General features: G+C 40.1%; 1 protein-coding gene across 1 annotated transcript in view; it reads right to left on the reverse strand.

The window, feature by feature from the left end:
- The window catches only part of Pgi (glucose-6-phosphate isomerase), a 57819-nt gene that overhangs the window by 19792 nt on the left and 10546 nt on the right, over positions 1-27481 (reverse strand). Inside the window, exons 5-9 of the mRNA XM_067112478.1 lie at positions 17318-17500; positions 15694-15807; positions 13068-13307; positions 5012-5151; positions 4324-4507 (exon numbers count right to left, since the gene is read on the reverse strand). Of these exons, the coding sequence (XP_066968579.1) occupies positions 4324-4507; positions 5012-5151; positions 13068-13307; positions 15694-15807; positions 17318-17500 (861 nt within the window). The remainder of the gene's footprint in view (positions 1-4323; positions 4508-5011; positions 5152-13067; positions 13308-15693; positions 15808-17317; positions 17501-27481) is intronic.

The raw sequence follows: 27481 nt of genomic DNA on the forward strand, positions 1-27481 counted from the left end.
CAAGCCAACATTTCTTCCAAGTCTTTGTGGCTACTGTTTTGTACTCAAGCCAACATTTCTTCCAATTCTTTGTGGCTACTGTTTTTGTACTCAAGCCAACTCTTCTTCCAATTCTTTGTGGCTACTGTTTTGTACTCAAGCCAACATTTCTTTCAATTCTTTGTGGCTCCTGTTTTGTACTCAAGACAACATTTCCTCCAATTCTTTGTGGCTACTATTTTGTACTCAATCCAACATTTCATAAAGTTCTTTTTGGCTACTATTTTGTACTCAAGCTTTCCAGTTCTTTGTAGCTACTGTTTTGTACTCAAGCCAAAATTTCTTCCAGTTATTTGTGGCTACTGTTTTGTATTCAAGCCAACATTTCCTCCTGTTCTTTGTGGCTACTGTTTTGTACTCAAGCCAACTTTTCTTCCAATTGTGTGTGGCTACTGTTTTGTACTCAAGCCAACTTTTCTTCCAGTTCTTTGTGGCTACTGTTTTGTACTCAAGCCAACACTTCCTCCAATTCTTTGTGGCTACTGTTTTGTACTCAAGCCAACATTTCTTCCAGTTCTTTGTGGCTACTATTTTGTACTCAAGCCAACATTTCTTCCAGTTCTTTGTAGCTACCATTTTGTACTCAAGCCAAAATTTCTTCCAGTTCTTTGTGGCTACTGTTTTGTATTCAAGCCAACATTTCCTCCAATTCTTTGTGGCTACTGTTTTGTACTCAAGCTAACTTTTCTTCCAGTTCTTTGTGGCTACTGTTTTGTATTCAAGCCAACATTTCCTCCAATTCTTTGTGGCTACTGTTTTGTACTCAAGCCAACATTTCTTCCAATTCTTTGTGGCTACTGTTTTGTACTCAAGCCAACATTTCCTCCAATTCTTTGTGGCTACTGTTCCATACTCAAGCGAACATTTCTTCCACCTCTTTGTGGCTACTGTTTTGTACTCAAGCCAACATTTCCTCCAATTCTTTGTGGCTACTGTTCCATACTCAAGTCAACATTTCTTCCACCTCTTTGTGGCTACTGTTTTGTACTCAAGCCAACATTTCCAATTCTTTGTGGCTACTGTTTTGTACTCAAGCCAACATTTGTTCCAATTCTTTGTTGCTACTGTTTTGTACTCAAGCCAACATTTGTTCCAATTCTTTGTGGCTACTGTTTTGTACTCAAGCCAGCATTTCTTTCAATTCTTTGTGGCTACTGTTTTGTACTCAATCCAACATTTGTTCCAATTCTTTGTGGCTACTGTTTTGTACTCAATCCAACATTTGTTCCAATTTTTTTGTGGCTGCTGTTTTGTACTCAAGCCAACATTTCTTCCAATTCTTTGTGGCTACTATTTTGTACTCAACCAAACATTTCTTCAAATTCTTTGTGGCTACTGTTTTGTACTCAAGCCAACATTTCTTCCAATTCTTTGTGGCTATTGTTTTGTACTCAATCCAACATTTATTCCAATTCTTTTGTGGCTACTGTTTTGTACTCAAGCCAACATTTCTTCATTTCTTCCAATTCTTTGTGGCTACTGTTTTGTACTCAAGCCAACATTTCTTCCAATTCTTTGTGGCTACTGTTTTGTACTCAAGCCAACATTTCTTCCAATTCTTTGTGGCTATTGTTTTGTACAAGCCAACATTTATTCCAATTCTTTGTGGCTACTGTTTTGTACTCAAGCCAACATTTCTTCCAATTCTTTGTGGCTACTATTTTGTACTCAAGCCAACATTTCCTCCAATTCTTTGTGGCTACTGTTTTGTACTCAATCCAACATTTCTTCCAATTCTTTGTGGCTACTGTTTTGTACTCAAGCCAACATTTCTTCCAATTCTTTGTGGCTACTATTTTGTACTCAAGCCAACATTTCCTCGAATTCTTTGTAGCTATTGTTTTGTACAAGCCAACATTTCTTCCAATTCTTTGTGGCTACTGTTCTGTACTCGAGCCAACATTTCTTCCAATTCTTTGTGGCTACTATTTTGTACTCAAGCCAACATTTCCTCCAATTCTTTGTAGCTATTGTTTTGTACTCAAACCAACATTTCTTCAAATTCTTTGTGGCTACTGTTCTGTACTCGAGCCAACATTTCTTCCAATTATTTGTAGTTATTTTGTACTGAAGCCCACATTTCATCTAATTCTTTGGGTATATGGTGGTCTTGAGATAAATATGACAAAAGAAAATTTACGCAATCCTTGCACCTTTAAAACTTGAAGTTACTTGAACCCCGGCAACTGTATATTTTTTACTGAAACCCTAGTAAAAGTCTAAATAATGCAATATGTTTACTGATAAATGCAATTATACTGACCACATTATCAAGGAATTTTGACTATATAAAAACAAGTATTAAGATAACCATGCACAACACAAAAGGGTAACAGTATGCTAGACAGGCAGACATTGGTATGATAGCTTAGTGGCTGCAGTTTACATGTAATCAAGTTACTGGTTGACCTAGAGCAAGAACCCGTGCCAGCACAAGGCTGGCAGAACCTAAGATGATGACGACATGTAATCAGCTGATGAACTCATAATATTTACTTGTAAATTTATATATTGTAACTACAGTATGCACTACCACTATGTAACCATTAATTCTCTAGTGAAAATCATTAAATTGACATACGTTCTTATTTAGTCTGTCAATTCCATGTAAATTGCAGCTTCCATAAGAAATCACTTTGTTCGTCTGCCTGTTTTTTCCTCTTTCTTTTTTGCTTTCCATATGGTTATTTTATTTCTGGTTTCGATAAAGTTAATACAGTATTCTGTAATGAAATATAACTGTGTTACTCAAGAAATATCATGCATTACATACTTACACAATGTTTCAAACAATGATAAGAGAAAGCCTACACTCTAGTAGTTTAATATTTTTGGATGATGTGCAAGGATGTTGTAAGTTTTTGTATGCCATACCAAATACATATTGATATTGTTTTATTATTCTAATAAGCCCTGCACACAGACACACACACATTTGGATGAAATATTAGATTTTGAAAGTGAAACCCAAAATTCAGTACAAAACAGCAGTTACTTGTTCCATATAAAATCAGTAGACATGATCATATACAGTACATATGATACTTTTTATTATATTTTATTATTCCTACCTGAACTGTTGCATTCATCACTATATTCAACAGCTTACAGGAACTTCCTCAAACTTACAACGAAATAAGTAAAGAAAGAAAGAATAAGACAGATTTCACACTATAGGTACAGTAAACCCCTGTATTCGCGTTCTCAAGATTTGTGGACTCACATATTCGCAGATTTCTCTGTGGAATGTATCTACCCATTATTCACGGAAAATTCACCCATTCATGGTATTTTTCACTGAGAAATATTCACTGATTACTATTTTCATATAATTTTCATGACTAAATGCACTTTTTGCGATAAAACTATTAAAATACTCGGGTATAAGCATTTTTAGATGGTTTTTCTTGTGTTTAAACTATCAAGAGAGGCAGTTCTAAGTGCTTTTAGCTATTCGTGGGGGGGGTACACATCCCCTGCAAATACGGGGGGTTTACTGTATTGCTACACTGGTTCTGGGGTATTATGCAAGTTGTACTACCAGTCTGTTACTCAACAGATTTCGTTACTTACTGGGAGGCCAGAACCCCTAACCACCCAATAAGTTGAAGTGCCAGCATACTAAAATTAGTTGAACTGCTGTTTACTCAGCAGGGTCAATTCTATGTTCTGAGAATGACTATTTGGTTTTTTGGTTCTACTTCATATGCTCTCAGATGTTCAGTTGGGAAACAGCCTTCAAAATTTTTATTACTATTAATAAAATAAAAATATTAATAATGTAATAGACCACAGAGTTAAAATACTCAACTCTCATAGGGCTGGTCTGAATGGTTTGTCTTACCTCCTGTCATGTGCCATGAAGTGACAGATCAATAACTTACAATACTCAGCAAAACCTTTCTTTTAAATAATATATTATGCTTTACCAGAACCAAAATAAAAAGATCTCCAATAAAGGATTCACTTTATGATGACTACGGCCTGATGCAGTATTTTTCTTCTCAAGGTTTCCATGCACATTTGAAATTATGTTGAAAGCAAAATTAATATGGTTACAAATACATTCAACATGCAAGGACATGATTGATGCTCACATTCAACAATGAAGTGAAAGACTGGTCCTCACATCATATAAGTCTAAGCTGTTCAGCACTACATATGCTGCCTTCTTTTGCTAACACCTGCTTAAATGTCAAACATCTGGGTAAGTATTTTCTATTTTGTCAAGCAATAAATGTTCAGTCCTAACATCTGATAAAATTTAGCCATTATTACACTAACCTTGTGATGAAGATTGTCAGCAATTGGATTATGAGATATTGCAGGTGCAATGAAGTCAGCAGGAATAAGACGTGTTCCCTGGTGGATCAGCTGATAAAAGGCATGTTGTCCATTAGTACCTGGTTCACCCCAGACAACTGGACCTGTACTATATTCAACCTGACGCCCACTGCGAGTTACATACCTAAATGAAAAATTAATAAGAATAAATAATGACAAATCAGATATCAATTGTGAATATAAGTACAAAAACAACCATCCAACCATCAGAACACCAAGACAAAAGCATTGTTTAAAACTGTTTACTAAATACAGGTATACACACTTTCAAACATCCACCATAGACAGTAATAATTCCAGCATTTTACTCAATACAACTGTTTGCTTATGATCAATGATACCTGAAATATTCTTATACAGTAATTTGAATCTGCAGAGATGGTGCTACCATACGAGATATTCAGTTACATTTCAGCTGAACTTTACTTTTCTCTAATGCACATGGCTGCAAACTCTTTGGGGTGTTAATATTGGAAAATCTCATTATTGATCACAAACCTTGCCTAAGATAAGCTTTTGCTAGCACCAGGCACCACTAATAAATTTTTAAAAGCAATAGACAAGCATTCATTCAGGTATAATATAAAATACTATTGTTTACAGTTCAAAATAAATATCTAATACTTACTTTCCATTTGATTCCATATCTCCTTGTTGGAAGTAAGCAGCAAATCTGTGTAGATACTGATCATATGGCAACAATGCATGGGTCTCAGCACCATAGAAATTATGATACCACACCCCAAGCAAAGCAAGAATGACTGGTATCTGTGATAAAAAAAGAAACTTCTATATAAATAACTATTTAAATTATGTAATTAATAAGTCAATAAACAATTCAACTTAATTATATATTGTGCAAACAGAATGTTTTTTAATGAAAGCTCGTCATATCAGCACATTAAATGCTTAAAGCACTTCAAGTAAATAACAGCTCAATTGGCTTATACATAATAGACAACAGGTCAAATGGCTTACACACAAAAGAGAATAGCACAAATGGATTATACGCATTTTTTCATTGATGTGCCTCACCAATACACAACATCCATATTTAGTCCACTCATGTACAAACTATATTTTTTTCTGCTCTACTTAAGACTACCTCCTGTTGCTGCTCTTCTCATAAAAGCTATTCTCCTGACATAAAGAACCATGCAAGGTACAATGTTTTTCATTTGCAACACCTACCTATGTCCTTCTTTGTCAAAGTGTCAGTTATATATATACTGTACACATTATGACATAAAAGTTAGGTTGGGGAATTTCTTACAGATAAAACTTCATACATATCCAATATCTATAACTGCACATATTTATGATCAAGTTTTCCCCAAGAAAGAAAATTACTTTAACCAGAGAAATGCATGCAGGGAGATGTGTGCATACCCCTTTGGTATCCCTGTTGTACAGCAAGCTCCTATTCACTTCAAGTGGATCAAGTAATTAACTGCTGTACAAGAGGGATTGGGATGTGAGACATCTTCATTTTAACAGGTTTGCAAAAACTATTTTTGGAAAAAACTCCCATTGTTTCATTCGAATCTCAACAAATGTAACTCCCCACATTGCTATTTGGGGACCTCATTAAAACCCCAGACTAGAGGAAGCATATATGGAACCAGACTTGAAACATCTAAAGATTAGCAAAATCAGAAGTTCACAAATCTAAACATGAAAAGGGAGCTATGAATGGGCACCAGAAAACCTGTGGTAACTAAACTATAATAGGTTAATAACGACTTGTACCTGGTACAAAGCAATTCCTCCTGTTCCTTGCCAAAGACAACATGGGACTGTGTCTCTTATATTCTAAATAAGTCTAAGTCTCTTTTCTATGATTAAAGTAAGAATAGCTATCACTTAGCAATTACATTAGGTGAAAAGGCCAATAATCCCAAAAGTCTATGTTTGGTAGACAGCCAGAATGAATACAGGATGAGTTAAGAGGAGGATGAAGAATCATCTGGGTCACTGACTGCAACCAAAGCAGAGATAACTTGCCCAATGCTACCACAGGCCCCAAGGAGTATGATTCAAATCCCTAAAAAGTTCTCTCTCTTAGATAACCTGCAATTTCTGACACCTAAAAGTAAAAGCAGACTCTGATCTGTCAGACATACACCTTGGCCTGAGCTGCTTCATCATCAGACATTCTTTATAGTTTTGAAATGACTGTTTCAACTAGTAGAAAGCAGTGTCTTCGGTTAGCTAAATTTAGACCCACCTTGTAATATTGAAGGTATGAGTGTAAGACTGTAACTGGGTCAGGAGGATCTACTTAATCTCTGGAGGTTGAGAGAGAGAGAATGGCAAAGGGTACAAAGGTCTGGTCTTGACTTCCAGCTGTTTGGTCATTTGCAACAAAACTGAACTACAAAAAACTACCAACTTACCAGTCCTTAGAGTATTACCTTAACCAAGAGAGTGCAGCTTGCTGACCCACCTTGATCATCTCATAAATACCAGGAAGATGGCTGTCTTCAATTTTAAGTTTGTTTCTGAAGCTTGGCTAAGATATGTGTAGGGTACCTTACAAAGATTTATAAAGACTAAAGAGATATCCTATTCTGGAGGTTTGATATTCCAAGGGACCTTTTCAAAATAACAAGCTTCAAGTTTAACCAAAAACCCACATCAAGTTCATGTTGATCAATGACTTGAGACAGAGCATATTTGTAACACTTGATAGCAGAAACTGTTAAGTTTCTTACAGTACCTCAGAAACAAGAAAATAGTAATAAGGGGAAAGAAACCAACTGAAGAGGAGCTTCCAACTGAAGAAGGGGTTTTGTGATCTGCTACTGCCTCTAAAAATCTCCAACCTCTGAGTCCTTGCTGGATAATCTCGGGTATGAAAACCCAACACATCAATTTTTTTTTACTGGTATAGAAACTTCCAGTTGGTTAGTTTTCTAAGGTGATCCACTGACCTTTTGTTGCAGCCATCAATGGCACTGTTGTTCCCATCATTAGACTTACAGGGCTTCTCACCTTTCTAAAACTGTCTGTAATTCCAAACAGTCTAGACCCCTCTCAAGAATGAACCATAACATTTGTTTTCTTGGCCACTGGGTCTGGTAGCTTGATTCCTCCTGATGAGTGTCAACCACCATGCTGTTCTTCCTGAGAACAACCTTGGAACCATCTTAACATTGCTGTTCTCTGCCATGGGGAGAATTTTAATAGCTAGATGACAAAACTTCTGAATATCTTCCTCTTGGTTCCTGAATAAGTCATTGTTATTACGCTGTTGTCATGACATCCTAACTCACTTGCAAAATGAAGCCTGAAAACTTTCAAGTCCCAGGAGAAAGCTTCCAGCTCCAAGGGGTTTGTGTGTCGCCTTTTCTAGTGATGACCATTTTCCAGACTAGAACTCCAGAGGACAAGCCTCCCAACTAACATCCATGAGAAGCAGGGAAGACTGGCCTCTGAAGAAACTTCAAAAGACAGTGTCCTCTGAATCCTGTCCACAATCGGGAAAACAAAAGGGCTGACTCTCTTAACATCCATCCATCCTTACATACATTTCCTTTATAGTCAGTTATGGTCCGCCTTCTCCCTGCTGATCTGGAGATGGATCAGGGAATGGTTAGTCGGTGGGGTATGAGGTTGAATTCCAGTAAAACAAAAACATTATTGATTAGCAGAGCTCGTACAGATTTCCCACCCCATCCTCCCCTTCATGTGGCTGGCACTTTGCTGAATGAGTCTGAAGCTGACTTGAGTAAACTGAGATAGATGGCAGAAAAGAGGCTAAAAAGCAAGAAAACAAGAGAGGAACTGACTGAGAAATATAAAGTACAGGAGAAGGGACTAAACAACACAATACAAGATATAAAACAGAGGCTTAAAGCCAAAGCACGTAAGATCCAATGATACATGAACTGGAATAAAGGATACCAACAGAACAAACTTCCGAACCAACCAGAGAAGACTATACAGCCAATTAAGAGGGGAAGACAACCACCAGGAAATTCCTGAAGCCGAACCAAGTACGAGACTGGAAAAACATATGGAGCAATCCGGTATCACACAACAAACATGCAACATGGCTCAAGGAAATCAAGGCAGAAGAAATGGGGAGAGTAAAACAAGATTCACCGAGATCACAACAGACACAGTCAGACACCAACTAAAGAAAATGCCCAACTGGAAAGCCCCAGGTCCCAATGAAGTCCAAGGATACTGGCTCAAAATCTTAATGGCCCTATACCCACGAACAGCAGAACAACTCCAGCATTATATCACAAACCGCCATGCACCCAAATGGATGACCACAGGTGGAGCATCATTAGTATAAAAAGAAAGAACAAGGGAAATATAGCACATAACTACAGGCCTATCACCTGCCTACCAATAATGTGGAAGTTACTAACAGGTATCATCAGTGAAAGGCTATACAACTACCTAGAGGACACAAACACCATCCCCCACCAACAGAAAGGCTGCAAAAGGATGTGTAAGGGCAAAAAGACCAGCTCCTGATAGACAAAATGGTAATGAAGAATTATAAGAGAAGGAGAACCGATCTAAGCATCGCATGGACTGACTACAAGAAAGCCTTCGACATGATACTGCACGCGTGGCTCATAGAATGCCTGAAAATATATGGGGCAGAGGAAAACACCATGAGCTTCCTTAGAAAACAATGCACAACTGGAATGCAGTACTTAACAAGCTCTGGGATAAGACTAGCAGAGGTTAACATCAGGAGAGGGTTCTTTCAAGGCGGCTCACTGTCCCCACTACTCTTTGTAGTAGCCATGATTCCCATGACAAAAGTACTGCAGAAGATGGATGCTGGGTACCAACTCAAGAAAGGAGGTAACAGATTTAACCATCTGATGTTCATGGATGACACCGAGCTGTATGGTAAGAGCATCAAGGAAATAGATACCCTAATCCAGACTGTAAGGATTGTATCTGGGGACATAAGGATGGAGTTTGGAATAGAAAAATGCACCTTGGCCAACATACAAAAAGGCAAAGTAACAAGGACTGAAGGGGTAAAGCTACCAGATGGGAATAGCATCCAACACACAGATGAGACAGGATACAGATACCTGGGAATCATGGAAGGCGAGGATATAAAACACCAAGAGATGAAGGACATGCTCAGGAAAGAATATATGCAGAAACTTAAGGCAATACTCAAGTCAAAACTCAACGCCTGAAACATGACAAAAGCCATAAACACATGGGCAGTACTAGTAATCAGATACAGCGCAGGAGTAGTGGAGTGGACAAAGGCTGAACTCTGCAGCATAGACCAGAAAACTAGGAAACGCATGACAATATACAAAGCACTACACCCAAGAGCAAATACAGACAGATTATAAATAACACAAAAGGAAGGTGGGAAGAGGGCTACTAAGCATACAGGACTGTGTCAACATCGAGAGCACAGCACTGGGGCAATATCTGAAAGCCAGTGAGGACGAGTGGCTAAGGAAGAAGGACTGATAAAAGTAGATGAAGACCCAGAAATATACAGAGACAGGAGAATGAAAACCAGAACAGATGAATGGCACAACAAACCAATGCACGGACAGTATATGAGACACACAAAAGAACTGGCCAGTGATGAAACATGGCAATGGCTACAGAGGGGAGAACTCAAGAAGGAAACAGAACTCAAGAAAGAATGCTAACAGCGGCACAAGATCAAGCCATAAGAACCAGATATGTCCAAAGAACAATAAATGGAAATAACATCTCACCCATACGCAGGAAGTGCAATATAATAGACGAGACCATAAACCACATAAGCGAATGTCCAGTGCTTGCACAGAACCAGTGCAAAAAGAAGCATGATTCAGTAGCATAAGCCCTCCATTGGAGCCTGTGCAAGAAACACCAGCTAGCTTGCAGTAATAAGTGATACGAACACCAACCTGAGGGAGTGACAGAAAAACGATCAGGCAAAGATCCTCTGGGACTATGGTATCAGAACAGATAGGGTGATACATGCCAATAGACCAGACATGACATTGATTGACAAAATCAAGAAGAAAGTATCACTCGATGTTGCAATACCATGGGACACCAGAGTAAATGAGAAAGAGAGAGAGAAAATTGATAAGTATCACAACCTGAAAATTGGAATAAGGAGGATATGGAATAAGCCGGTGGAAATTGTACCCATAATCATAGGAACACTAGGCACAATCCCAAGATCCCTGAAAAGGAATCTGGAAAAACTAGATGCTGAAGTAGCTCCAGGACTCATGCAGAAAAGTGTGCTACTAGAAATAGTGCACATAGTGAAAAAAATGAAGGACTCCTAAGGAGGCAGGATGCAATCCAGAACCCCACACTATAAAAACCACCCAGTCGAACAGGATGATTGTGACAGACCAAAAAAAATAAATAATAAATAAATAAATAAATAAAAAAATAATAATAGTAATAATAATGGTGAGATGAAGCTGCTGAAGTTTTTAGGGAGAGGAAGTTACCACTAGTAAGACGACCAGGTACCTATTATAAGTTGCATCCCATTCCAGTACATCTACTGGAGAGGTGAGTCCTGGTAAAATGCTAAAAGGGCCACTGCTTGACCAAAACAAAGTTATCAAAACTGAAATACTCTACCTGCCTATATGATACAGGAATCTCATGGACAATGAGTGCACAAGAACATGAAGCATTCATCTCTCAATTTTGTGAAAGCTAAGTAATCCTCTTTGTGGATCTTTCTTAGTAATGACACTGTAGTCTATCCTGAACAGAGTTAATTGATGGAATTGACTCAACAGACTAAAGTCATTACTTAGATGCTTAACCTATCACCCTTAGAACCACAAAAAGGTTAACAGTAACTTTCATCTCTTCTACTGCTCGTTTCTCCAACACTAACTTCACTTTGTTGTCCAAAGCCTAAACTATCTGAAGCCCTCTCATAGGACCTGTTCTTGATTGGCTGAGCACAAGGAGGGGATTTCACTCTATGGAATTTTAGTTAGTACCCATCCCTAGTCACCACTGTAACCCGAGTTGATCCCTAAAAGTTCAAAACATCTGGAGGCATGCCCCAACTGGCGACTACTGTTGAACAACCACCACACCTTTTTCCTCAAATACTATTTCCTGAGTGGCCCAATCTTCCCCAACAAAATAATGACTGCTGGTGCCTAGAGGAGGAAGCCCTAACCACCAGCATAGGACAGGATTTCCTGGGTGTCCTGGTGTCCTTTGTTGTCAAACTCAGAAATAAAGAGATCTAGCAGGCTGTTTCAAAGGTTATCTATCCTTTGGCATCTGGAAGAAACCTCCTCAAATGTAGAATTACTTAGAGCCCTCTTAAATGCCCTGGCTGTGGCCAAGTCTAGTTCTTCTGTGATTTCACTGAAGATCTATGTTGATTTAAAACAACCCAAGGTCATTAGGACTGAAAGAAAGCCAAGTCTATGAATTCCTGAAGAGCAGAAACTGTCTTCTTAAACAATGAGACCAGCATGTAGAGGAGCATCTGGACAGACATGACCAAAACCCATCTTAGTGCATAAAACTATTGTTTCTTTAGTCTTGTTGTCAATACATGTATAAGAAATCCTGTCCAACTTTCATTTGTCAACTGTAATTTTTTTGTTTTTTGTGGGAACCAATATTGAGAAACTTTTTATTGTATGTTTTATTACTATTTTCATCCAGGACCAACTTCAATGTTTTCTTGGTTTATACAACCCTCTGGTTGTAGTAAATTGAGCACTTATATGCTCTTGAATGAAAAATCTTTTGGGAAAATGTTAGTTTGTGTATTATCTTAGCTGGAGTTACCAGTTAATTGCAATTTTTTATTACTATTCCCAAGCTGCTACTTCATACACTGGCTAGCTACTATTTAGTATTAAAGCAAATTACAGTACTTAAATACTGCCTTCTCTTATGAATATTCTTGTTCTAGCTTGCGAAATTCTTAGTGCAGTGCTCTACATATAGAATAGATGTTCTTTTGATCTGAAATGGTGGCCTTGACCATACTTAACACAAAACAGTAATCTGTGATTCCACTGCGTTTCAGTCACGAGATCTGCAGTGTACGCAATTTCAGCTATTGTTTAATTTTTTTAGTGTGTGTTTCAGTACAAAAGATTCCAAACATTTGCATTTCTAGTCTATTGATAAATGAATAAACCTGATGTGTTAAAGAGCAACAAGAGATAATCTACAGACTAAACCAGTCTGCTCTGCAGTGAAGTACAATTCTAAAGCCATGGTTGAACATTATGTATTAGGAAAGGCCACCACAATTCTTAAAACTAGTGAAAGTACTAGTAATCAAACTCATGAGTAGTAATTTGAAATCATCTGTGCATCATGGAATTCACCTCCAAACACAGATAACTGATATACTGAAAGCATCTGACACCAACAGAAATTAATATATTGAGCACAAATGTGACATCTGGAATAAGGATGACCCAAGTTCCTGTGCACACAAATGATGCATTTAAGAGTACTATGGTGCTCATGATCCTAACGATTCCACTAAGTTTACAAAAATATCCCTAGAACTATTTTTTTACATTTATGGTAAACATATCAGAGGGATCATTTCCTAGACTTAACATTAATGCCACCCCTAGAAAACTGATCCTGTAAGCCAAAAACCTACTGTTTTAATGCCCATGTTTAAACAGTCATCAAAATTAACAATAAAATACATAATAGCTTACATTCTTTTCCAATGGTGCAGTCTTGAAGTGATTATCCATGAAGTGAGCTCCAGACAGCAGTTTTTCAAAGTTATCAAACCCAATGTGAAGAGCAATTGACAAGCCAATGGCAGACCACAATGAATAACGTCCACCCACCCAATCCCAGAACTCAAACATATTAGCCTCATCAATGCCAAAGGCTTTGACTTTGGGTCCATTAGTTGATAAGGCAACAAAGTGTTTTGCAACAGCAGATTCCTGAAATGATGAAAAAAAGAATTAATACTCAACTATACTGAAGTAAGATTGAAAATGCCAAAGCAATACATGCCAAATTTCTCTATAACCACAATGCTTCTTACCAGTTCATGTACATTTAGTTAAAATGTAAACCACAAATACAGTATAAAGGTATTTACTGAAATTACAGTATATATAAATAATGACTCAAAACAAAAATCTTATGAGCAACCACTTCTGCAATTTGACAAAGTCTGCAGATCTAAAAACATTCCTCTTACCATGAACCTTGGCCAGAGGTTCCACCCTAGGCAAAACCTCTCACACACATCCTTAATGTCTCAAGTCAGAATATAAACAAATGCAACTTTTACAGTCTTTGGGATGAGAAAGCTACCTTTAGTGACTAAGACTGACAATTTTCATTAAGGAGACAAAATGGAGTCTATCTGGAGTGTGGTGAATCCCTAAACAGAAAAAGGTATCTTAGCACAATTCTGGAGATACTTACCTTTATGGTAGTTGGTGGTATTTGGCATCATCACTTTAAATATGTGTGTAACTGTGTCTAACTGAAGGGAGTACTTATATGCAAATATTTCTTGCAACTGGATCACCTCACACAGCCACATTAGTATCCTTATGCCTCAGGGTGATCATAAAACTATGGGCTATTATCTCAAACCCTGGCCTATGCCAGAAGCTGTGAATCATGGCTTTCTCTAGTCTTATCTTTTGAGTTCCCTTGATGAAGAGGACACTCAGGCACACTATAATGAATGGAAAATGTAATTCTATAAGCTTAAGGTGAATGGATGGCTATCTACCCCATCTCAAGTACCCCTGAAATGCACAATTTTTACCACATTCCCTTCAATATTTTGAGCAAAAGTTTACTTCCATATTCTTCAAATTTTATCTATCACTGGAATTTTGTGAACTTCCTGCTAAGAATTACCTGCCTGGACTAGAAATAAAATAACCCATAAACACAGGGTACTACTGGTTAGAATTCATTAGTTTTGTGACCAAAGAAAAGACCCAAGGGCTGAGGAGCAATGTGCAAGACTTCAAGCAAATGCTGCACAATGACACGCTCCACTATCAGTTGATTTTACAAGTACACAAGCTGGTAAAATGTAATTTGCATTTGGCAACAGTTGCAATGAGTTATCTTCTAATACTCCTGGTCACCGTGAAACCTTTCCAACTTAAAACTAGCTTTCACTTTTCATATAAAAAAAATCAATCATGCTGAACTCAAATTTTTAATAAGTACAATGTGGGGGTAACCAAGCAAACGAGACAGCCCCAATATGAAATCCCCTACCCTCAATAACACCGCATTATCATTTTGTAACTGAACTGTACCTAGGAAGGTATTTCCATATTGCTCCTTTACTGAATTAATCCATTTCCTCAAGATTCTTTGATGCTGGTATCTTTTTATCCCATCTTTACCTTATTTTATTTAGTCCACTAAAGCTCAGTATTCATGCAATTACTGCTATGATTTTTGCTAAGCTTTTCCTGTACCTCATCTGTATTACTGGAACTATCACTTGATTGGTCATCTTCTGTTGTTCGTTTTCCTACCCTAATTTTCATATCTTTTTATGGTATTCTATGCTAGATAATTATGCTCACCTGTTACAGTATATGCCTCCATTCTAATCAATACAAAATGCTCTCCTTCTTAGGCAAACAGTGGTTTGTTCCCTAGGCAGCTTATGCCCTATTCTGTATTCTGTCCTGCTCATTAGAAGTACTAGGAGACTAGGCACTATGACAATTCTTAAAGATATCTTTAAGAATAAGTATGCTTTTCATTTAGTTGTCAGCAAAGCTCACAAATAAAAACAAAACTCTTCATCCAGCTTTTCCATTACCAGACAATATATTCCCCCATTTTAACATAAGAGGCTGAAATGGCAATATGAATGAGGATGAGATGCATATGGTAACTGCAATGAATTTATTATAATAAAGGTGGAATCAGGAGGTACAGGCTGTTGAGATCTTACACAAAATGAAAATGGCCTTTTCTAAGGATAAGAATGCACCAAAGCATACAAGACTTTTGGTGTTCTACTTCCATTTTACTTGACATAATGACCATAAATACCTAATACAGTAATTGTATCAGTTATACCACTTACAAAACAAGTGACATTTCTTTTACATATTTCGAAAGAATAATTGCGTAAAAACTGCAATGAAAAAAGTAATAAAGTAGCATTATTTACCTCCAATTCTAAAAGCAATTTTTCAAGTGAAATAATAACAATATTCACTATAATCTGATTTTAGTACAAATTATTTTTTGTTTAACAAAAATTTGACTTGTGAGTAACATACTGTACCTGAAACTTTTCAACTCCGTTCATTCATAGGTCTAACTTACATCTTTGGCAGTATCTAAGAACCAGTTCTTCGCTGAGGTAGCATTGGTAATGGTTTCTTGAGTTGTGAAGGTCTTTGATGCAATAATGAAGAGGGTAGTTTCAGCATTCAAAACCTACAGAAAAATGTTTGAGTAAATGTCTGCTGAAATACCAAAGTATTTTTGGACAGCACTATTATATATTAATTCATCCTTAAATACTCTATCAAATATTTATGACAACCTAAAAATAAAAACTTCTTTTGAACATACATGAATACAGTGCATCAATATAAAGTATTGTATTTAAAACTGGAATACAGTTCAATGCATTGCTAGTTTGTATGGAAAAAATCTCTCCAGTTAAAATTAATAGTGAGCAGTCCCACAGCCTTCTTTCCAAATCCTTTAATATTCTGACACGTCACATTTCATAAAGTGTGCACCACTGCTCTACTAAGCGCTGTAGTAAATGAATCTTGCATGGCAAACAACTTATGGAAGTATTAGATTACCAACCTGAGTTGAAAAGGCTGTTTGTTATAAATATTATATTAGTAGTCTATAGATTCTCATTGGGCTGGCCAAAAGGACTTGTTCTGAAGGAAGTGAAAATTGTAGCAGGGTAATATTAAGGGTAGTAGGATAGCTGGGTAAAGCAACAATAGGAAAGGATCAAAAGTAAAAGGAGAAAATCAAAAGCATCTGAGGGCCCAAGGGACACTGCAAGAAACCCTTACTACCTTACACAGTGGGCTGAAAAGGTTATGTATGCCATAGGTCCCCAACAAAGCCCTAAAAGAGGAAAACTACCAAGTGTACACCTCGCTAGTGTTACAACTAACGTGACACCATATAGGCAGAAGTGAAGATTCTTCTAAGCACCCCTCAAGCACCCTGCTTCAATGTCTTTATCCTTTTACTTCGATTCCTTTTCCATCAGTCATTTCTCACCTATCTGTCAGACTTCAATAACTGTATTTCCCAATTCCTTTTCCATCAGTCATTTCTCACCTATCTGTCAGACTTCAATAACTGTATTTCCCAATTTTCACCCTTCACTTTAAAACAAGTTCTTTGGGCCAATCATGGTGTCTTGAGATTTAACTCATATCTTGTTAAACTAATTTATATAACCCACTATAGAGCCAGACAGTTTGTGAGGGTGCCCCATCAAGGTGTAATACAGTGTTTTAACTCATGTAATGACAGCAGAAAGGAAAAATAAGGAGGATGGCATGAATTTAAGTTCATTATACAGGTGCAAATACATTTCTTAATAGCACTTTATAAAACAAAGATATCCAATTTGGCACCTTCAGAATATTGTGACATAGGAGACAGTCTCCAGAGTAATCGGAAGTTTTCATGACAAAATAATAATGGCAACAACTAACTTTTTAAAATAAGTAGTATAGTTTCAGAGGTATGTAACTCTGATGCTGTAAGTTTCTGTGGTTATTCAATATTTATAAAAGTTATGCATGATTGTTGGGACAGACGAAAAATTGAGATTAGAAAATATGCTTGGAAATCTCAATAACTCATATTTATAGAGAAAATAGCTGATTGGACTGGTAAAGAAAAAAATTTACAACAATGGAGTTAAAATTTAAAAACTAAAACAAACTAATGCAAACCTTACCTTCAAAGTTTTAGCAAGATGTGTACCATCAATATTGGATATAAAATGCACATTTGGTCCCACTGCATAAGGCTTCAGGGCTTCAGTCACCATCAAAGGACCAAGGTCAGACCCACCGATGCCAATGTTGACAACATCTGTGATAGACTTGTCTGTGTATCCCTTCCAATTACCAGATATGACCTAAAACAAAGAAACAGAGATTCACTTTCAAATTACCATCAGCCATCAACATGAAAAATATGTCAAGTTTTAAAAATACCTTGTATTCTTCATATGTATACAATCCAGAGACTTATATGTAGTATCCTCAGCTCACAATGAAGAATACTCCTACATAAATAGGAATAACTCCTCAGCTCACAACAAGGAATACTCCTACATAAATAGGAATAATCTGTAAATCCACGGGAAGAAAAGCATTCAAATGATGCTGCAAAACAGGACAGTCATTAGAACCCTAAATGCACTAATTAATAAAACAGCAAGCACATTATTAAAATAGTTTAACCACACTACTGAGCTGGCTTTCAGCTCTCATAAGGTTGGCCTGAAGGATTAGGATGACATACCAGGTCTAGGCCACAGGCCAAGAACTGGGACCAAATAGGTCATTTGTGTGGTGATGAATGAATGAAAATGACATTTTTATGATAAAATAAAGTTTTATATATACTTACCAAGTAATTACATAGCTATAGTTTCCTCTTGCACGACAGCTTAAATTAAAAAATTCGCGGGTAACGCTTCAAAGTTTAGTGCAGATGACTGGTCCCACACATTCACGGGAACAGCAGGAATGACTTAACAGACAACCTCAGTCTGTTTATGCCATATGTCATCGGAGGGGAGGCAGGAAGGCTCCGATCATGTAATTACTTGATAAGTATATATAAAACTTTATTTCATCATAAAAATGTCATTTTTATACAAGTAACTTACCAAGTAATTACATAGCTGATTCCTACATTGACAGGAGTTGGGATACATGGACATATTCTACTTCAAAACAATAAGACATGTAATGAATCTGAAACTGAAAAAGTTGCTAGCAATGACAACAATGCTTGTCGTTCCTTATAAGTTAAGAGACCCTGCAGTAGAAAACTGTCTCTGGTTGGTGCTCAACTTAACCTGTAGCAACATGGCGGTATAGCCAGGAGCATCTGCTACTTAAACGAAGGAGAAGTCTGATGGCTAGCAAAGCAAAAAAAGAAGTTTTTCAGCAGAGTTAACTGAAGGCTAGCAAAACTTCATAAAGTGCCCTTGCCCTGGGTACAGTACCACAATAAAACAACCAGATAGCACTGTCACCTGCACTGAAATAAAGACCACACCCCATCCACTGAGTGTGGTGGGTGCTCCAGGTACATTGTACACCCCGGCTCTCACAAAACTCAGCATCTCACTAAAAGGTGAGAGGATGGTAGGAGAAAATCCTAAGCTTCCTTCCATGATGCCAAACCAGTTACTATTAATCACAAGGTACTGCAAAAAATTTTAACACTGTTTAAACTTTTCTAAGAGGTAAGAAGCAAAAACTGATTACACTTCCAGTAGGTTGACTGCAGGATGGATGTAAGGGGTGTATATGCAAGAAGGTTAATGAGGTAAAAGTTGTTCTGATGTCTTTAGCTTTTACTTAAAAGTGGGCCCAATGCTCTCCTGAAACTGAGAATGGTTTCATAGACCAAGCCCAGACATGAAGAAGAACAATGTATTCTCAGAGGGCAAAAAAAGGGTCCTTGTCAGACCACTATAGGTTATGAATGGCCCACATGTGCTTCCAATCCTGCTCAGGTAATACCTGGAAACTCCAACAGAAAAGAGAGCTTCCTACTCTTCCCCAGAGCCAAGGACGTGGGGAGATTTGGCGCCAGACAATCGGAAGCTGGCGCCAGGCGCTGGGTGTCTGAGCTGGCGCTAGGATGTAGGTGGTGCCAGCTGAGCTGGACACCAGATAACTAATTGGTTGAGAGCTGGCGGGCACTCCTAGGAGCTCAGGGTAGAGCTGGCACCAGGCGAGCTGCAAGTCAGATGAGGAAAGGCTCGGGCTGAAGTGAGCTCCTGGGAGCCCGGAGCACTGTCACCGGCTGTCAAGACCATTTTCTCTTCCATTAAGTTCTTGAGAGGGAGATAACGGTTCCAGGTTATGAAAGTGCCCTCGTTTTTGGTTAAAACCCAAAGGTAAACGAGCAAACCATGTTACTGAGTCAGACGTAGCTCGATACCCCTAAAAAGAAGAACATTAAAGATCCTATATCCTCTCCGATAAAAAAAGCAATGCTGCCACCAAGTCATAAATGTCTCAGAAGAAGAAACAAAGTTTGAGACACCCAACTCAGAACATTGTTCACTTAGATTGGTAGGCTGAGCTAGATGATGATGTCTGCATCTTTCAAATGTCTCTTGTAGTACCTCTGAAAAAAAGGGCCTCTTCCCTGACAAGCACCTGGACAGCCCAAAAGCCTGTCCGCATAAGAGTGTACCACCCTTGGTGGTGTCTCTTGAAATGAGGTTGTTCGAGAAGAAGCGAATAGTGGAAGGATTCTTGAAGAGCCCACCAATCAACAGTAGCAATTTTGGAACCATAAATTATGGTTCAGAATGGGGCTACGAGGAATGTAGTAACATTTTGACGAGCCCGAGAAAGTTCAGCCCTTCCCTGACCATGTCGAACGGTGGAAGCTTGGAGGTCCAGGTTGGAATGATCTTAAAGTAAGGTGTCTATTGCCCCACCTAGAAGACTCCTTTAAGGAGGCAGTCAAGATTGGCCTGTCCCACTGAGGCACATAACCCGACAGTTCAGAGGATTCAAGGTCCACTCGAGGGTAAGAGTGAGTTTCTGACAGCTCAGTTCAACCGCCAGAAATTCCACTGGACTAGAAAAAGCTTGATTTAGAACCAGGTTTTGGGGGGAAAAAAAACAGGGTCTGGTTACAATTCTTTGCCCCTACTGGTCTTATGGGACAGGCTGAAGTTCATGGTCAGAAAGGAAAATAAAAGTAAGCAGAGCGAGGACTCGAGAGAAGTCTTATGCCATATATATCGAAGCATAAATTCTCACACTGTAAGACCCTCTCATAGGAGGGGTCTGAGATATCTTTTGAAGATTGTATGTGGACATTAAATGAAGTATCCTACATGTCCAGGAACTCCACCCAATCGCCCTGGAGAATGGACGACAGGACTGTTCGGTTGGTCTCTGCAAGTGAACAAGCTTGTAGAACCTCGTGCAGACTCACAGACAACTAAGTGGACTAGTTGTTGACCCTGTCGATAGTTGACAGCCACAGACACATGGCCATCAGGGCGGGATCAACTTGTTAGCGAGATAACGCCTTGCATGGACTCGGTGACACCACCACATACAGACTGACAACACATACGGGACTGTACTTGGTCAAAAACTAATATCTGACAAGCTTACAGGAACTTGGAAAGTCCACAAGGTACACAAAAGTCTGGCCATGGGTAACAATGGTCCGAACAAAACCAGGAGTGATGACTTCTGCTGCAGGACTAATTCCATCTAAGCATCAGAGGGAGGGAAGGACAAAAAACACCTGTCTTGTTCCCTTAAAAAACCCCAGTCACTCCCAACTCCCTGTTGAGGGGACAGCCTTCTTCAAGAAGCTCACAAATTCATCCATGAAAAGTCCCTGTCTGCAAAGGACAGTGCTTTGAGACACTAACTGATGTCACAAAAGTGAGCAATTCGGCCCATCTGGAACCCTAAGGGAAGGTGGAACAAGCTGAAAAGAGAAACTGCCTGAGAGTGGTTGTATGGTACTCAAAAGGAGAGAGTCTGATACTGAAGAAGGACACCCGATGATCAGAGACTAGTCAGCCACTTGAAGACCGGAGCTAGGCGTTCAATTGTAATTACGCTCAAAATAGAACCACAGTCTGTTCTTATAAGAGACGGGTACTAAGCTAAAGAGAAACTGGCGTCAGCCACTAGTAGGCTGGCGCCAGACGCATGAGAGCTGGTGCTGGAAGCTCTATTTGAAGACGAGCTCTGGTGCTATAGGGAGCATGGGCGCTATTGGAAGCTTGGGCGCTATTAGGCGCTCGGGAGCTTATGCTCCGCTTGTGCCAATACTGGCGTTCCACATGCCTCAGCTTAACCTGCAGCAATGTGGCGGTATAGCCAGGAGTGTCTACTACTTGCGTGGCAGCTTTGCAGTGGAGAAGTCCAATGGCTAGCAAAGCATAATTGGAAGTTTTGCAGTTAGGGAGTTAACCGAAGGCTAGCAAAATTTCAAAAAGTACATCTCTATGGACGCCTTTACAATGGCTGTCCGTCGACACCTGCGGGCAGCAGGCTCGACTGAGGGGCAACCCCCTGGACTTCAATGGACTTCAGTATGCCTCCTCCCTGGTGCATGGGAGTCTGACAGGGACTGGGTTTAGGGGATCCGAGGAGAAGGATAGATACCCCTTCACTACAAATCCAGTAAGACGCCTTTCCAGTGGCTGTCTGTCGATACCTGGGACTGGCAACAGGCTCGACTGAGGGGGTGACTACCAGTGTGTAAACCCCCCTACCTCCCTTGGACTTCCAGTTTGCCTCCTCCCTGGTGCATGGGAGTCTGACAGTGACCTTTGTCTAGCAGCATCGAGGGACAAGTAGTCACCTCCTCCACTGCACAAGGCTCCACTATTATTACAAGGTTAACATCTGTTAACCCAGACACAAGACTGGCAATGGCACAGGAAGGTAGTGAGGGAGCCAGGCACGGGACCAAGTGGATGGGGAAGAAAAAAAAAAAAAAAAAAAAAGGCAGGTGGGCCAGCAATAGGAGAGTTGGCACCAGGATCTCAGTAACTGGCGCCAAAACACTCAAGAGTGGGCACTGAACTGCTCAATAGTGGGTGCCCAGCGCTCTGCAGCTGGCACCAGGCAATCTAGTAGCTTGCGAGCTGGTGAGTGCTACTGGGCACTCTCAGTATGAGCTAAAAAATGTGGAAATCTTCACAATTCGTGTCATCTTGTTTAGTATATCTACTGCCGAAGCAAGTCTCAAGCACAGTTCTCAGCTGTTGAGAACGTCTTCTTGCTAAAGCTCATTATAACCAAACATTGAGCACAATTCTCTCCTACTGTATTCCTGCCCTTACACTTTTTAGCTCTCTGCAAAGGAAAGTGTATTAACAAGATGTTCAATTAATTCTTTACAGACAAATGTTATAAGTTCACAGTACCATCATACAAACATATCTCAAATCCTAACCTGCCTGCCCGCATGTAAACATTCCAGTTTGCCTTTCGGTCCAGGTTTAGATTGAGGGGTGGCATGAGGTGGGCATACTATGTAATGTAAAAGACCTCAGGTTTGTATAGTTAGGAAAAATACAATTTACTTTAAAAAATTGTGATTTGTTCCGACATGATATGCAAACCATCAGTCTTTTACATTAGGAATACTCACTGGTTGGAGGGAGGAATCTGATTGAGTCTACTGAACTGACTGGAGTTCTGCACACCTGGGCTGCTACTCCTGGTCGAAAGAGCGAGAAGGAGTACTGTGCCTCTGAAATATTGATCGGAGTGTAGGAACGGCAAGATCAAATGTCAGATACGGGACCTTTTCGCATGAGTGAGGAAACCTAACTCCTATGAAATAGGCTGGAAGAATCTAGAGTTGGAGGCAGTAAGGAAAAGCTGAGATAGGGTTTCCCTTATTGCCAGTCTCTCCTTCCTCCCCCCTTGCTAGAGGAAGGAGCAGAATTGCTTCTATGATTCTGGAAGAAAAATAGAACGGGTGCTCGATGTGTAGTTTTACCGCATCAGCGCCAGATCCAGCAAGTATTGGTTCAAGTCCTATTCTCATTCCGAAGGAGAAGTAGGAGGACAGGGGAAAGAGGAGGAGGCCAGTCACTCTCGGTATCCTTCTCACTTCCAGAACCAACGCCCTAGGTGAGATGCTACTAGTCCTCTTGAAGGAGCCGGGTAGGAAAACACAACTTGTTGAGCAGCCACCACAGGGCCAAGGGAAAAAGGCTCCAAGGGCCTGTGGGCAAGACCAACTCATGCCAGCCCTCAATCTAAACCTGGACAAGAGTGTGTTCTATGAGGCCACATCTTGCTTCCAGACTGACAGAAACTTCCAAAATGTGAGGGATGGACCAAGCCATTGAATTTGTGAGTTCTCGGGTGGAAAGTACCAGTATTGTCATCGCCAGCTGCCGAGTACCTCCTTCGATCGCTCCACAAAGCCAGGAGAAAGATGTGTCCTTAGACACTTCTTCCTTGAGAGAGAGAGTACTAGTGAAAACGATGACAACATCCAGGTTAGGAATGTCGAGCCTTTTTGGAAAGTACCACAGCTCCCTAACGAATGATTTGGATCATCGACACAAAGTCCAAGGAGGAGGGGAACAAAAAGGACTCGAACCCGACAATAGATGCCGATCGATTCAGAGTCCACCTATGACATCCGAGGAGGAGTCGAGGTATTGATCTCCTTCACCTGTTCTTCCATCTTCTACATCAAGGCCGGAGCAAGACGAGAGATGATCCTAATGACTTTCATAGGGGCGTGTGCAGAGCACGGAACAGGATCCCTAAATGAGAGTCACATGCTACCCAGGTAACAGTTCCCTGGGACAGCAAGACTGAAGAAGCTTCTGATCCATAGCTAAATCTTGACTGAGGAGAAGAAGGCTACTTCAGATAGAAGGCTAGGTCGCAAGGGCCTACGTTCTTCACAAATGAAAGGGAGAGAAGCAACCCTCGCTGGAGAAAATGAGGAAGTCCAGACTTGAAGAGCGACTCTGACCCAAGAAGAAGTTCCGTCAATGACACCCACCAGCGAAGACGGATCCAGTCCCTGTGACAGTGTTGCACAGGATTTCAAGAGATATCCAGCTAATCCGTTGCCGCTCAGCGAGAAAGCCTATGCTTGCAAGGAAAGCTGGAAGGTCTCCCAATTCTGAACACAGGGGGATGTATAGCCTGAAGGACTGCTTCTTGTGTAGCTGCTACAGGAGGTTGGGTTAAGCAGAACTCTTCTTGATGCCTTGGCTATCAGATCAGGCGAAAGGTGAAGTCTTCCAACATTTGTCTGTAACTCGGGGTGAGCAATGCTTGTGAACCCCTAGTGAAACAGACAAATATGGAGGGAAAAACGTAGATATTGAATTTTTCCCAAAAAGACAGCATGCCTCACCATAGTGGCCCCTAGGTCTGGTATGAAGGAGCTAGAAAAACTACTAACTTCTTGTGCAGGGAGGTAACAGAAAGACTGTAGGGATTTCTCAGTCGGGCAGTCTCTTCATGAATCTTCGTGAAGAAAAGAGTGAGCAGCACGTTCCACCCCAATCACTCAAACCTGAGGCCAAGCTCACCTACCAATACATTCCCACCGGGAATGCATCTGGCTAACTGAGCTGTCACACGCTACAGAATACTCGAGTGCCTGCAAATATCGACAGATGAAACAGGAGGAAAAAACTATTCCCTCTTGTTTGTCGACAAATGCCACTACAGTACTGTGGTTTTGTTGTTCAATGAAACCACTGAGTGTCATAAAACTCATCCTGAATTCCCGGAAGGCCAAAAGGCTGCCTTGAGCCCAGGACAATGATGAGAAGGTATTAATCGTCTTGATCACACACCTTCGAGACAAAGTCTTACCGGTGTGTGACTATTCCTCGATCGGTGAATTTATAAGTAGACACACGATGTGAAGGGAATATGCAAGCATATTCGAAGGTTCCTTCAATTAAGCATTAGCCCAACTCTTTCCCCATAATTCGAAGAGGAAAGAAGGACGGAGGAATGGAAGCAGACCTCCGTGGGGCAGCTTCTGGAAGATGACAGGATACCAAGACAATTAGATCTAGCCTGGCTGGCATTTCCTGAATCAGGAGTACAGGAGAGGAAGCAGGATGGGAGTTTGATGAAAGGAATTGCCGAGACCTAAGGGAAATAGATACTTCTCCTGAAGGAATCCATTCCCAGGTCTTGGCAATGTCGCTGCCAGCTCCAGAAACTCGGTAAGTATCATTTCACCCCGGCATCAGCAGTAGGAAAACTTCTTCCCAGTCAATGCTTCTTTCACTCTTCCCTTCCTCCCTCATCCCTTATGGAAAAGAGTGGAAAGAGACACAGTTATGCACACTTTCCTAGGGGCTGTGTTCAGCAATCTTCTTCTGAAGCCTGGGACTTCTTAGGAGCTGAGGGGGCTGGCTAGAAATCAAGGTCGAGTCGAGATGACTAAGACCCAAAGGTAGTCCCAAAGGTCTTGACCACTGTCCAAAGGACAAGGCAGTGCCCTGGTACGAACCTTGATTACCGAGGTATCTGGCAAATCTGAAAAAGAAAGGCAGAACCAAGTAAAGGTTCGTTCCTAAGGGTCGAGCCAACTCGGGACTCACAAAACCGGAGATCTGAAATGGGACAAAGTCCTTCTTCTTAGTACCAGAATTGCCCATAGAACTGCAGTCGGCAAGACCCTCCTTGGCCCTGTGGTGGTGGCTGCTCAACAAGTTGTGTTTTCCTACCCGGCTCCTTCAAGAGAACTAGTAGCATCTCGCTAAGGTGTTGGTTCTGGAAGTGAGAAGGATACCGAGAGTGACTAGCCACTCTTCCTCCTCTTTCCCCTGTCCTCCTACTTCTCCTCCTTTGGGATGAGAATAGGACTCGAACCAATACTTGCTGGATCTGGCGCTGATGTGGTAAGACTACACATCGAGCACCCATTCTATTTTTCTTCCAGAATCATAGAAGCAATTCTGCTCCTTCCTCTAGCAAGGGGAGGAAGGAGAGACTGGCAATAAGGGAAACCCTATCCCAGCTTTTCCTTACTGCCTCCAACTCTACATTCTTCCAACCTATTTCATAGGAGCTTAGGTTTCCTCACTCATGCGAAAAGGTCTAACATCTGACCTTGCCGTTCCTACACTCCGATCAATATGTCAGAGGCACAGTACTCTTCCTCGCTCATTCGACCAGGAGGAGTAGCCCAGGTGTGCAGAACTCCAGTCAGTTCAGGTGACTCACTCAGATTCCTCCCTCCAACCAGTTTGTATATCATGTCGGAACAAATCACAGTTTTTGAAAATAAACTGTATTTTTCCTAACTATACAAACCTGAGATCCTTTACATTACATATTAAGCCCACCTCATGCCACCCCTCAATCTGAACCTGGACCGAAAGGCAAACTGGAATGTTTACATGCGGGCAGGCAGGTATTCCCGCCTACCTTACAGTAGTTACTGCCTCACTACCTTGTTCAAGAGTTTAACGGCCGTGTCCAGCTTCGCTATAAATAATTCCTAATGTAAAGGACCGACGGTTTGCATATCGTGTCAGAACAAGCAAATTTTCCCTGTATGAAATAAGAACACTCAATTTCAGAGCACCTTTTACTAATCAGGTAGGGGAAATTAGGTGGACCAAGGGTTACATCACTTGTGTATTGTAATGCTTTATTTTCACACTATACTGGATATAAAGTTCAATTTAGATAGAATAACTTATCTGCTTTCTATAGCTGAAAACCATAGAAAAAGTATCAAAAAGTAACCTAAGAAAAACAGGAAGACTAGATGAAGGGATATAAAACCAATGACTGAATTTTCAAAGCCAAGTGAGTACAACAAAGGAGTAGTATCAAAGATAAAAACCATTAAAAAGTACAGTATCCACAGGGAGCTAGGATGCAACCAAAGCTTCTAAGGGGGTACATGCAGTCATTATGGAGATGGTGGCAAAAGCATTTTGCCAATGACATCTACTTCAGCTGACAGGTAAGCCTAACAGCACAATCTTCAAAATTCTGCTAGTAGCCCTATGCAGGGACAGTTTTGATAAATAAAAACAGCTCCATGCAGAGGAGAGAACACTTAATCAACAGGAACTCCAACAACAACTGCAGGACCCAGTTCTATCTTGGTTATGATACAGCCTCATCATTTCCCGCTCATGTGCCAAAACTGTGCTAAGCACAAATATTACTCTTTAAGAGTCAAGCAACTCTATCAGAGAAAAAAATCTTCAAGGCAATATAACAAGAGATTATTAAAGCAACTGTATTCAAGTTGCTTCATTCCAGGTGATTATTACTTACAATCCTATAGGGCTGCCGTCACTGGTCAAATCAGTCAGCAAAGTACAGGCTAACAGAGTACATTATAGTGCTTTTGAAACCTC

The sequence above is a fragment of the Macrobrachium rosenbergii genome, chromosome 12 (genome assembly GCF_040412425.1).
Source record: "Macrobrachium rosenbergii isolate ZJJX-2024 chromosome 12, ASM4041242v1, whole genome shotgun sequence".
Classification (NCBI taxonomy): domain Eukaryota; kingdom Metazoa; phylum Arthropoda; class Malacostraca; order Decapoda; family Palaemonidae; genus Macrobrachium; species Macrobrachium rosenbergii.